This window comes from Phyllobates terribilis, unplaced genomic scaffold (genome assembly GCF_046119375.1).
Source record: "Phyllobates terribilis strain yellow unplaced genomic scaffold, ASM4611937v1 Scaffold_11__3_contigs__length_659146591, whole genome shotgun sequence".
NCBI lineage: Eukaryota > Metazoa > Chordata > Amphibia > Anura > Dendrobatidae > Phyllobates > Phyllobates terribilis.
Window position 1 is genome coordinate 328317459 of NW_027362771.1, and position 14192 is coordinate 328331650.

A 14192-nucleotide genomic window follows, 5' to 3' on the forward strand; every position below is an offset into this window, starting at 1 on the left:
TCAGTAAATTCATGTAGAGTTTCAGTGAGTATATTGACACAACAGGTATTTCACAGAATTTATACCATTGGGCATCCCACTTGTATTTTGTGGGTTGAGTTAAAGCTTTTATTTATGGGATTACATTTTGGATCACCTTTAAGGCTCAGTTCACATTTATCCTGCGCTCTACGCTGAGCACTTACATCAGAGTTTCCATTTAAATCTCTGAAATACGTGATTCAGACGGAAGCCCGATGGTTTCATTCACTTTAATGAGGGAGGCAGAGTTATTCTGGACTCAGTCTGGCGTCTGTTCAGTGATGTCCTTTTCAGCAGTGCACACAACTGTGCTCGACAGCACTTATGCATAAAAAGACGGACACTGACAGATCATAGACTAGACAGAGTCCAAAGTGACTCCCTTCATTATAGTAAATCTTCCGTTAGGGGTTTTGTTTGAATCACATACTTCAAAGATTTACACATAAACCCTGATGTAAATTCTCAGTGGGTACAGGATAAATGTGAACTGAGGCTTATTGCAATCTCTAAAAAGCAGAATTAACAAATCAGCAGCATTTCAAGAATTGCTCATTTATTTTTTACACTGTTCCTTGTGTGGTATATACTTCGGGTCAGCACGATTACAGTGATACCAGATTTATATAGGTTTTTTATGAAGCCAGTTCAATAAGAGAGGATGGGAGATCATTTACATTTTTTACAATTCTTTTTTAACTTTTATTTATCTGATCAGTGGTCTAATGCATGGCAATACAAATGTATTGCAATGCATTTTACCTGTCAGTTTGACACTGGCAGAACACTCATGGCAGGGCCAAACAGGCCAATGAATCAAGCAGACACGGAGGTCATGATTTGACTTTCGAGTGCCGTGACAAACATCGGCTCCCCGCGATTACATTTTTCGATAAAAAAAAAAAAATACTATGCTGGGGAAACTGACATATTAGTGCACAGTTTAGAAGGTATTCCCCACGATTAAAACAAAATAAAATCATTTTAATAAATATTTAGAGGTCCAAGATTAACTGCATTTTACCCAACTGGAGATGTATGCTTTACACTTCACATTCAAAAACCGCTTTGTGCAATTTTCCTAAAATGCCAAAAATGTGCAATTTCAGTTCCTCAGACCTGGACAATAAAGTGGTCAGATTAATCACTCTTATATTAGCTTTATAAAAATAAATAAAACCCAACTTACCAGCAGCATGCAGCTGATCAGCCAGATCATACAGCAATTTAAAGTTCTCTCCATTCTTCAGCCCCCGACCTAAGAGTGAGCATAAAAAGCACACAAAGGGTTTTCTCAATTATAATTAGGTAAAGTGCTTCTAAAAACATTTAACTTTGCAATTTACATCTTATTAAAAATCCTCTCCATTCGTTGTATAGGTTGCCAGACACCTCTGCAGTAAAGACCCAATAATGATTTACTCAACATATTATAAGGCCCTATACTGCACTTGCAGTATATCTGGTGGGTTTGGTCCTGAACACCGACACACAGATGAAATCCCTAAGGCTAAGTGTACACGTTGAGTATTTGCAGCAGATTTTTCTGCAGCAAGAAACAGTGCTGGCAGGAAAAAAAATACTGTGTATAACACATGCATATTTTACTTGCATTCCCCCCCCCATTCATTTGGTCTGAATGGGTGAAAAACATTGCAAAAAACACTAAAAGAATTCATGTGCTGCAGATTTGAAAGATGCTTTGATGGTTCAAATCTGCAAGGAAAAAATGAGCAACATGTGCATGAGATTTCAGAAATCTCATTCACTTTCCTGCTACTGTAAAATGCTGCGTGTTTCATTTCTACAATAAAAATGCAGCGTGTGAACAAGATCTATTAGCAAATAGCTATAGCTCAGTCAGACATTAAACAGAATAAACAAAAAGGTGATTGAGTGAGTTCATCTTACAATGTTTTGGTTTCCAATCAGCCTTTTTTAAGCACAGCAATACCCCTAACATTGTATGATATAGTAATAATACTTCACTCTCTTTTGGTTGTGTGCAGTAACCACTTTCTAATTTTGCTATACTTTGCCACATGGCAAAATCAAAATCTATTAAATTGAGGTTTCCAGGCAACAAATATTCCACCAACTAAACAAGTTTGCAAATATGTCTCACCATCTTCTGTAAACTTACCTCCAGAAACCACAACCTTGGCACTGGTCAGCTCCGGACGATCGCTTTTTGTCAAGCTCTGCTGTAACCACTCAGATTTTCCAATTGGTGCAGGGGGAGTTACTAGAACATTAAAAACAATTTTCAGGTATTTTTTCTAGTCTGCAAGTGGTAGGATTTATTCCCAGTCCAATAATCTACAAGTACTTTTAATGCTGAAATTCTCATAACATGGTGTCCTGTACTGAACACATCGATCGGGAGAACAGCGGTCCTAAAGTCTCTGGTGGTCATGAAGTGTTAGCATGTGTAACAGAGCAGTCTCTGCTAACTTTGGAGACATAGACAGTTAATGAACCAGTGACTGCTGATGCTCACTGACACTTCATTACTACAGAGGACTTCTGCCCCCATTCTCCAGATCAGTGAGAATCCGTTCTGTGGATAGGTGGTAATTGTTTTCTATGCGGTGTCCCCCGTAAATATGGATGAATGGAGCCAGATGGGTAGAGGACTATTGTAAACAGGAAGGAAAGGATCCAGCTTTCAATCGGACAATCATGCTTTAATTCAATAGTTAGAAAACATAACACATTGTAAATAAAAGATGACTGGGGGTATGGGGAAAGGAAAAGAAAAGGACCCAAGATCATCAAACAAGTTTCGAATGCACACTTCGTTCTTAAACTTGGTTTACAATGAAACTATCTTTGGAGGAACTATAAATGCAGAAATGGAGAATTAATTAGGCGAAACGTGAGTGGAAACAGAAAATGCTCTGATTGACAAGGACAAAAACAAATCCAGACAACATGAAATAATCCACAAAAAACATGTGTGAATAAAGAAACAAAATGAATAAAAATTAAACATATATGGAGAAATAAAAAAATGAAAGGGTAAAAAAGAAAAATATATTACGGAATTAAAAATGAAACAGTCTCTCTTCTGAGATTTTACCATGAGGGGGCTGGGGTATTCAAAGAAAAAAATCCAATAAGCTTCTCTAGTATGAAGAGTTTTTTCACGATCACCACCATGGGCGTTTTTGGGGACAGACTCAATTACATAAATTCTAAGATTAGAAATATCCCTGCTATGATGTGTAACAAAGTGTGTTGGGGCACTTTACATGTTGTGATTTGATGTGTGAACAATGTCATAAATATGTTCTTGGATCCTAGATTTCATTTTTCTGATGGTTGAACCGATATATATTTAAATTGCAATGACTGCATTCAAGGAAATAGACAACATGGTCTGAATTACAAATTTAAAAAAACCTTGACTGTGAATGTTGCACTACCATCCTGGTTTTAAGACATGTGTCTTGTGATTGTGCAAACAGGTTTTACAGGGATATTGCCCACAATTGAAAAACACTGACCGAGGTCCTCTAACTTACCAGGAAATTGGTTATCTGTGACCTACACAAACTGGGAGACAAAACGTTACCTAAAGTACAGGCCTTACGCGAAACAATTCCAATACCTATATTCAAAATAGGATCCATAACTTTATCATCCATTATGATATGTAAATTACGGTTAAAATATTAGAAATGGAAGTGAAAATTGTACGTAAGAATTAAGGTCAGTTTATTAGAGTTATTCTTATTTGTATCATTGTTTTTTTTTTTAGGTATATGGGTCGTACTAATTAAATACATTCTTGATTTTGAATTATACAATATTTATGGCCCAATTTAAAGACCAGGAAGGGTAATGTCTATGTTTTTATCTTTGTTTAATGACCTTTGATTACTCCTCAGAAAAATTAGAATTGCTGCAATGTCTTTTGGCTCTGGTGAATTCAACAACCAAAATAGACTAAAAAGTATGTCGTGGATGAAAACTTTGGGCAGGTAATACAGGTGCATCTCACTAAATTAGAATATCATCCAAAAGTTAATTTATTTCAGTTCTTCATTACAAAAAGTGAAACGCATATTATATAGTCATTACAAACAGAGTGATCTATTTCAAGTGTTTATTCCTGTTAATGTTGATGATTATGGCTTACAGCCAATGAAAACGCAAAAATCATTATCTCAGTAAATTACAATAATCAACAAAACAACTGCAAAGGCTTCCTACGCGTTTAAAAGGGTCCCTTAGTCTGTTTCAGTAGGCAGATGTCCAGAAGGCAGTTATTGACACACTCCACAAGGTCCCCCGAGTTCCAATTTTCATTTGGAAATCAAGGTCCCAGAGTCTGGAGGAAGAGTGGAGAGGCACACAATCCAAGCTGCTTGAGGTCTAGTGTGAAGTTTAAAGCAATTAGTGACTGTTTGGGGAGCCATGTCATCTGCTGGTGTAGGTCCACTGTGTTTTATCAAGACCAAAGTCAGCGCAGCCGTCTACCAGGAAATTTTAGAGCACTTCATGCTTCCCTCTGCCGACAAGCTTTTTGGAGATGGAAATTTCATTCTCCAGCAGGACTTGGCACCTGTCCACACTGCCAAAAGTACCAATATCTGGTTTAAAAACAACAGTATCACTGTGCTTGATTGGCCAGCAAACTCGCCTGACCTTAACCCCATAGAGTATTGTCAAGAGGAAGATGAGAGACACCAGACTCAACAATGCAGACGAGTTGAAGGCTGCTATCAAAGCCACCTGGGCTTCCATAACATCTCAGCAGTGCCACAGGCTGATCGCCTCCATGCCATGCTGCATTGATGCAGTAATTGATGCAAAAGGAGCCGCGACCAAGTATTGAGTGCATTTACTGAACATACATTTCAGTAGGCCAACATTTCGGATTTTAAAAACATTTTTCAAGCTGTTGTTATAAAGTATTCTAATTTACTGAGATAATGACTTTTGGGTTTTCATTGACTGTAAGCCATAATCATCAACATTAACAGAAATAAACACTTGAAATAGATCACTCTGTTTGTAATGAGTCTATATAATATATGAGTTTCACTTTTTGTATTAAAGGACAGAAATAAATTAACTTTTTGATGATATTCTAATTTAGTGAGATGCACCTGTATAGTATTACCCGAAGTGGTAATTGCTGGAAATGGGAAGGCCACGATGGCCCCTAAGTTCTAGCTCCAAAAATGTAATGTCAGTATTGTCGGATTTGGTTTTGTCATTGCCTATCAGAGCATTTGCTGTTTCCACTCACGTTTTGCCCAATTAATTTTCACTGTGTGCATTTATAATTCCACCCAAGATAGTTCAGTTGTAAACCAAGTTTAAGAAACCAGTGTGCGTTCGAAACGCGTTTGGTGATCTTGGGCCATTTTTTCTTTCCCCATAGCCCAAGTCATCTTTTACTTTTTATTTACAATATGTCACGTTTTTCAACTATTGAATTAAAGCATAATTTTACCTTGTATGATCGGAAGCTGGATACTTTCCTTCCAAATTGCATTGTCTAACGTTGAGCTTGTAAGCTTACAATCCATGAGGAAAAAGTATGATCATAGCCTTTAACCAGAAAGTCTCACAAGCAGTATATTCTACTCAGCTTTCTGCTTTTTGTCTTGTGAGATGTAAGAGTTATGCAGACCTTTGACAAGGAAAAAAAAATATTTTTACTAGTGATAACCTGGAGCTCAAAGTTTGCACTGCCAAATATATAGGCTTTATAAGAATACAGTGATGGCAGACCTGGGGACATTAGGCTATGGAAACTAATCAGAATCACACAAGTAGATTTTGGAGGCCCCAATGGGATGAGAGAGGGCCTTCTACCTCTGTTGAAATGTTCCAATGACATTTTTATTGACCTCAGCATCTAAGAGGTTAAAAAGTTGGGGTATGAGCTGGCACTTGGTGCTAATGGCACAAGTTGTGGAAAGTTATATGTACAGTGCAGGATGGGAAGGGGTTAGTATGTTGTTATTAACCTTTACATTTTAAAAGGATATTCCTCAGATGGTAAGGGAATTCACTTTATTTCTCATGGCTCAAGACAGCCCAACTCTATTCACTAAAATAAAGAAAGGCTAGGACATTAGAAGATGGCAATAGCCCTCTAACTTAAGTGTTCAAGAATGTATATGACCTACAGAATTAGGCACAGAACTACTTACCATTATCTAGACTTGCACTGCCCCCTGAGGTTGGAGCCACTTCAAAAGACGTTCCTCTGACGGTGAGCATCTTCACGGCTTCTTCACACTTCACGGTGCACAAGGCATTTCCTACAAAATGTGACCATTAACATCTTACTACATAAAGAGCTTCAGGTTGAGGCGAGTCTGAGAAAAACATCAGCTGACGTTGGAGCGATGACTCTGTTGTTGTAGATGATGACGATGAAAGGGAACAATTTTCCTATTGAATTTTTAAATAGCTTAACCCCATCAGGCATGCCGAGTCATAGCCTTAGACTTAAAGGGAATCTGTCACCCCTTTGGAGTTATCAGACCTCTACTATGGGCATACAGGGTATAGAAAAGTAAATCTATACATAACTGTATGGCCCATAGTAGAGGTCTGATTGCAGAGAAAAGCGCTTTAATCAATTTTATTTCGTACAGGCTTAGTGTCTGGGGGACGCCAAGCAATCCCCGCCTATGTGCGTATTATTCACCCAAATCCCCGCCTATATGCTTAATTATCATATCCCCCCTCCCCTGCACGCCACAGGGCCCTGTGACGAGCCCTGTGACGTGCAGTGTGCTCCCTGACTTCCGGGCCATGTGCAAAGCGCCACTCACAGAGAGTATGCCCATAGTAGAGCTCTGATATCTCCCAGGGGGTGACAGATTCCCTTTAAGGTGGGCAGCATTATTATGTTGCTGATAAATTTGAATACAAAACGAAGACTTTGCAATGGTACACGATTAGTTGTAACATCATTGAATAGAAATGTTCTTGAGGCAGAGATTTTAAACAGGATCAGTTGAAGATGATAAGGCATACAGAGAGATTTCCACACGATTTGCCCTGGGCAATTCACTTTTTGAAATGGCAAACATCTCTGTAATCTTCTAAATTTTATTTTTGTTTTCCGTAATGCCATTTACTAATTTATTAATTATGACAACTTTGTTGTTTATCGTGTAAAAATGCTGAAAGTGATTAGACCTTGGTAATTTGAGTAAGTTTTTATTATGTAGAGCACACTTTTCTAGCTTCCGAAACGTATTTGTTTCGGAACTTGGGCTGCTAGTGTTTACATATTACTGTATTTTATTTAGGACCACCAAACAGGTAAAGAAAGGGGTCTTAAACCTTACCTACAGAATATAATCACACTATATACAGTGAAGGAAATAAATTATTTGATCTCTTGATGTTTTTGTAAGTTTGCCCACTGACAAAGATATGAACAGTCTATAATTTTAAGGGTAGGTTAATTTTAACATTGAGAGACAGAATATCCAAAAAAAAAAAAAAAAAAAAAAAAAACAAGAAAATCACATTGTATAAATTAGATAAATTTATTTGCATTTTGCAGTGAGAAATAAGTATTTGATCCCCTACAAACCATTAAGAGTTCTGGCTCCTAATCAACTCGTTACCTGCATTAAAGACAGCTGTCTTACATAGTCACCTATATAAAAGACTCTGGTCCACAGACTCAGTCAGACTCTAACCTCTACAACATGGGCAAGACCAAAAGGGCTTTCTAAGGATGTCAGGGACAAGATCATAGACCTGCACAAAGCTGGAATGGGCTACAAAACCATAAGTAAGATGCTGGGTGAGAAGGAGACAACTGTTCCATGCACCGTAAAATCCTGAGTGACAACCTCCTTCCCTCCGCCAGGACATTAAAAATGGGTCGTGACTGGGTCTTTCAGCAAGACAATGACCCAAAACATACAGCCAGGACAACAAAGGAGTGGCTCAAAAAGAAGCACAGTAAGGTCTTGGAGTGGCCTAGCCAGTCTCCAAGACCTTATTCCCATAGAAAACTTATGGAGGGAGTTGAAGCTCCAAGTTGCCAAGTGACAGCCTCAAAATCTTAATGATTTAGAGATGATCTACAAAGAGGAGTGGACCAAAATTCCTCCTGACATGTGCGCAACCCTCATCATCAACTACAAAAAACGTCTGACTTCTGTGCTTGGCAACAAGGGTTTTGCCACCAAGTATTAAGTGTTGTTTGCCAGAGGTATCAAATTATTTCTCACTGCAAAATGTAAATAAATTTATCTAATTTATACAATGTGATTTTTTTTTGGATATTCTCTCTCTCAATGTTAAAATTAACCTACCCTTAAAATCATAGACTATTCATGTCTTTGTAAGAGGGCAAACTTACAAAACAGCAAGGGATCAAATAATTATGTCTTTCACCGTATATGAGACGTATACATTCCCTATCAAGTGTAACAATACTATAGACACACATTGCTTACTATCCATTTAGCATCCATCTAATGAAGATCAATGGATGAGGGAAGAGAGGGTTACTGCATGGAGTATCGCTTCTATCCACCCGGCATCCATTAATGTCACAGCTGGAAAAAATTGATAAAAGCCATGTACCCTGAGCCACAGCTGGCAGAGGAGGAAGTTGCCAATGCACAAACAGCTGGTGGCGGATGCGGAGGTTAGAGCCCCGGATTACTAAAAGGACTGGTGGCATCTTCACCAAACACAGAAGAGACTGCATTGCACACCATCCATGTTCATAGCAAGCTGCACAACTACATCTGCTCATCCCCAGAGAAGAGCCATTTGGAAAGCTGTCGGGGAATAATCTTCAGGATTCAAAGTATTTTGGTCTGTCATGAAACAGTAAAGCTATTTGCCATGCTTCTTCCTGTCTTTGGACCATATGGGATAATATACTATAATATATATGTATTATATATTTATTAAAATTAATTTACTTTGTATAAAATAAGTAAACTTTATTAGTACATATACATAAAAATAATATATATATTTATGTGTGTGTGTGTGTGTGTGTGTGTGTGTGTGTGTGTGTGTGTGTGTGTGTGTATGTATGTATGTATGTATGTATGTATGTATGTATGTATGTATGTATGTATGTATATATATATATATGTGCTAATAAACTTAGGGAAAACACCTTTACTTATTTTTTCCAAAGTAAAATAATAAATATACATATATTTATTACACACATCATACCTTTATTCTAGCGAATAGTTAGGGAGGACACCTTTACTAATTTTATAGGGAGATTACAGAGCACAGATTCCGCTTCTCGCCCACTGTGGAGTGGTACAATTGCCATTTGTGTGACAGCTGCACCAAGCAGCGCAGAGCTTTCCACCAGGGACAGTGTTATGTCCTCCCTCGGAGATTTCTCATCCCAAGGACACGGATTGTATGTTGTTGTGACGAGCTCTCAGAACAGCAGGATGTATTAATATTTAACAGGACATGTGGGGGAGAGGGCACTTGATATTACTTGGTGATGGGGATGTACAGATGGGGCGAATTCGATAACCATAGATTTTTCCAAGCATGAAATGACTGGTCATATTTAAGCAGGAGTATATGATCGGCTAGTCACTGATCACATGTAATAATGGACACTACTACCTTATATTACACTAAATATGATGTGCATTACAGGCACATGCACACTGTTTTATATCAGGTAATTACACTAGTAGCAGTTTTCTCATGTCATAACATGATAGCATATAACCATTACCCCATTGTTCAGCCTGCAGCACTGCATCCCTCTAAATTTCATCTGTAAGCCATCAGGTTGTGCAGAGAACTAAAGTCAGCCCCTTCACTTGAATGGCTATGTGCTAAAGTTACCTGCACAGTTATAGGTGGCTTAGGAAAAAGAAAAACAGTAATGGTAATGTTATGCTACACCAGCTCTATGTCACCTTCATTCTCACGAATGCTGAGGATCTCAGACACCAACCATCACATATACCCCCAACCATATGTGACGGCAAATCCTGGCCGTAATCACTGTCCGAGCTGAGAAACACCTTTATGTTCACTCAGCAAAGAGCTGGGCTCCTATAGAACACAATCACAATAGTATGCTACACAACGTGACAACGTAGGATTAAACTTCTTAGGCTATGATCTATGAAGACTGGTGATGGGCTCATCAGACTTGATAAAGGGTGCGCTGGAAGAAAATGTGCCAAATTCAGTAAGACACCTGCTCCTCTTAATGAATTTTAGCGCATGTTTCAGCTGCTGCACACCAGAGTAAGGGCGCTTTCACACTACATCCAGGCATCCATTCTGTGGTCCCGTCTGGGTTTATGTGTGAAACTCCCCGCAAAACGGGATTTGGGTATATGCGCCGACGGGGAGATAGACTATAATGATGCAGACAGAGTGAATGTGCACTCTGCCATGCACCATTTTCGAGCGCGTACGCCTACTGGACGCGGACACCCAGAAGTAGTAGACTGCAGCTGAGTGTCCACCTCCAGTAGTTGTATACGCCCGAAAATGATGCACAACAGAGCATGTGCTTGCTCACTCGGCACTATTCTATTCTATGGCCCCGTCAGCACATAAGTCCGAATCCAGTTTTGCTGTGTGAAGAGGAGGTTCCGATGCAAATCCCTGTTGGGGCCCATGAACGTGAAGATAAGCACCCTAAGAAATGTGCTACATTGCCCCCTCCCTACTTAGCCTTAAAGGTGAATATAAATCACTAAAATCTTTGTAGCCAATCAGAAATGACTGGGGCGACTTCACTATCTCTCGCCATGTCAGACATGGTTCACAGGATTCTATTAATTATTAACTTGTAAGAGTGCACCATGATCATTGCAGATATAGGGAAATCCGTCAAACCTTGCGAACAGTACAACAACGATCCTTTTCACTGCAGCTAATTTTCACTTTTCTATGGAATAATAGAATTTCACATTTGGCGTTGGTGATGACAGTTTCTGAATTAATATTACTGGCCAACAACACCACAAGCTGGAGAAGACAATACCCTGGTGTAACACTACATTATGCATGTACCATTCCCTAATCACCATAATTATTTGATTTTGAAGTTCCTCTAATTCCCATATACTCATATGTCAGTGTGGGGGCAGCAGGGCTACTGCAGGTATTAGGCTTTTCTGAAGAGGTGGGTTTTCAAATGCTATTCGGAAGGAAGTTGTTGGAAGTCAGACCAGTTGGGGTACTGAGGTTCAAAGTACGGGAGAAGCTCAGAAGAAGTCTTGGAGACAGTTCAGTGAGGAGGAGAGAAGAGTTGCAAAGAAGGAGGATTGAAGATTACTTGTGGCGAGGTAGTAGGAGATAGGTTATACACAGCTTTGCAAGTCATTGTTGTCATTTCAAAAAGTATTTGGTGGGCAAAGAGTGGTCAGTAGATGTACTGACAGGAGAGCGAGAATAATACGGGAGGAAATGGATTAACTGTGAGGCAGATTTGGGAATGGATTGGAGGGGTGTAAGAGTGTTACATGGGAGGCCCTCAAGAAGGACGTTGCAGTAATCTAAGAGGGAGATAATGAGGGCATGCATTTGCTGAATAGTTTAGGATAATCACTCTGAATATATAAAGTAGCTTTATGGTAAAGCCAGAACGGGAGTATTAGATTTCTGGATGAAAGGCCATCGATAAAGAAATTATAACATGGCAATACAATTATTTTTAACAAATTAGTAAAAATTGAGTTTTTTATAGAAAAATTGCCAAAACCATTCAAAAAAACTTTTCACCCATGTAGCCAACAATGCATCAGAAACACTAATGTAAAGTAATGTGGTTATAGAATAATTTAACCCACACTCATCATAAGGTTAACGTTATTTTGTAGTAAAGAATTAAAATCTTTATGTCACGGATAACACCGGGGAGATCACACAGATCCCACCGCTGCCACCAGTTTGTCAGGGAGACGCACCTCCACTGCCTCCAATCGTCAGGACAATTAATCAAATGACTGATGAGTGATGGACTCACAGTGAGCGTATGGTATATACATCTCCAATTCCACCGCATGGAATACAAATATATTATACACACACACACACACACACACACACACACACACACACCGTATTTTGCGGACTATAAGACGCACCCCAAATTTTGGGGAGGAAAATAGGAAAAAACATTTTTAAATAAAATGGTGGTGCATCTTGTAGTCCACTTTTACGGTGACTTAGAGGTGCAGGGGAGCAGGGTGCCAGCAGGCAGGGTCGCTCTATAAGACTCAACCCCCCCCCCCCACACACACACACACACACACACAAATTTGGGACGGGGGAAAGTGCATTTTATAGTAGGATAAATACTGTATATGTATATACGTACTGTATTTTTCGGATTATAAAACTAACTTTTTTCTCCCAATTTTGGGGGGAAAATGGGGGTTGCTACATTCGGATTATAAAATGCAACCCCCATTTTCTCCCCGAAATTGGGAGAAAAAAGTTAGTTTTATACATTTTGTGAAAGCCCGGAGCCTCCACACTTACATGGTTTCAATGCAGCAGTCTACGGGAAAGTGGCCGCATGTGCAGATTTAGATCTCGGCACATAAATCTAGTCTCTCGAGACAGCTGCATTGAAACCATGTACGTGCAAGGGCTCCGGGGTTTCACAAAATGTTAGCGGAGCCCCCGCACCGCCGAACACCCCTTTCTATCAGCCTGAGATGGTACTCGCAGAATCACCCTGCAGGGTCGCACATCTTGTAACCCCGCTTCACCACGCTGATAAGCTGAGTCGGACTGCAAGACGGACCCTTATTTGACGCATTACATTTTTTTCCCTATTTTCGTCCTGAACCATACAGGGCGATTGGACACCAGTTACAGGTAGTGTATGGCTTCACGGCTGTGGTTTACAGACCAAGAGGAACAGAGCTATTACATTTTATATATTTAGTCTGGAAAGGTAGGCAGTGTTTATAAAAATGAACAAATATGTTACAAAATGGTAACAACAATACGGTATATACAATTACAGGAAATAAAAAGGGATAACAAAAGAAAAGTACTAAACCTGATGTTGCAGGAATGGCTCTTATCTTTATGGAGGGAAGCACTCCGATTGGTAAAATGGAACACTATCACAGCGAACTATATCTTCCAGAAATTAACAATCACAGACCCCCAAACTCAGATTTTTATTAGCTGAAGGTTATGTCCTCATACCTCCCCTTGGTGAGTTCATATGGTGGCAGGTTGTAGGATGTGCTACGTCTGTTACAATTTTAGGAGATCCATTCGCTCCTAGGGGTACCAGGCGGTAGATATTGTCATGTTTACTATAGCAATTTTACCTTTCTATAGAGATGAAACATTGCATGGATAGCATCGTCCATCCGATCAATATTAAGTTCGGAGGGGCTAGTATGGGCTTATGGTGATGTGAGTGACTGCGCTATGTTCGTCCCTTCACCACGATGCCGATAATATATCTCCTATAAATACGGGATCGATGTAAACCCCAACATTCCTCACTGACCACTGGCTCCAAAAGGTCTGCAATCAATGCTTTGAATAGAGGAAGCTCTTGCCTTGGAAGTTTACTTCTCCACCTCTGAATAACCGAATCCTAGTCTTCGTGACTGGTTTTCAGAGCAGATCTCTGCTGTAATTAATTGCTCAATGCAGGAGGTCCCTACTTTAATGGAGATTAAAGGGGCAGCTCTCACTTCCTGAGTTATAATTAATCCTATATGTTCAATGTGAGGTCCTACTTCAAGGGAGGTTGAAGTGTCAGCTCTTTCTCACTTACCTAGTTATAATTAAGCCATATGTTCAATGTGAGGGTGTTATGTCCCTTTTTGGAGATATATTTATGGATTTTTAATTTTTCTCTTCGACACTTTATAAAAGCAAATATTCAACAGTTTACATAGAGAATGAATCTACATAAATGAAGTAATTTTGCATATACACTGCTCAAAAAATTCAGAGAACATTTGCACATCACAGTATAATCCCAAGTCAATCAATCTGGCCAGTTAGGAAGCATAAAATTGATTGTCAATCAATTTAGCCTGCTTTGGTGCAAATAAAAAATGACAAAAGGAACGTAATGGAGAGGCAAGGGTAAGCGGCCCCCAAAAAGGGACCAGGATCCTTCCTGACCAGTTCTTCTCTAGTTTTGCGTTTTGCTAGATTCCCGTCACTACTGG

At 39.3% G+C, this 14192-nt stretch overlaps 1 protein-coding gene across 2 annotated transcripts in view; it reads right to left on the reverse strand.

The window, feature by feature from the left end:
- ETFA (electron transfer flavoprotein subunit alpha) overlaps positions 1–14192 on the reverse strand; it is a 70814-nt gene that overhangs the window by 35498 nt on the left and 21124 nt on the right. For both annotated transcript variants that reach the window (XM_073652658.1, XM_073652657.1), the window contains exons 6-8: positions 6195–6305; positions 2165–2266; positions 1211–1279 (exon numbers count right to left, since the gene is read on the reverse strand). In XM_073652658.1, coding sequence (XP_073508759.1) covers positions 1211–1279; positions 2165–2266; positions 6195–6305 — 282 coding nt within the window. The remainder of the gene's footprint in view (positions 1–1210; positions 1280–2164; positions 2267–6194; positions 6306–14192) is intronic.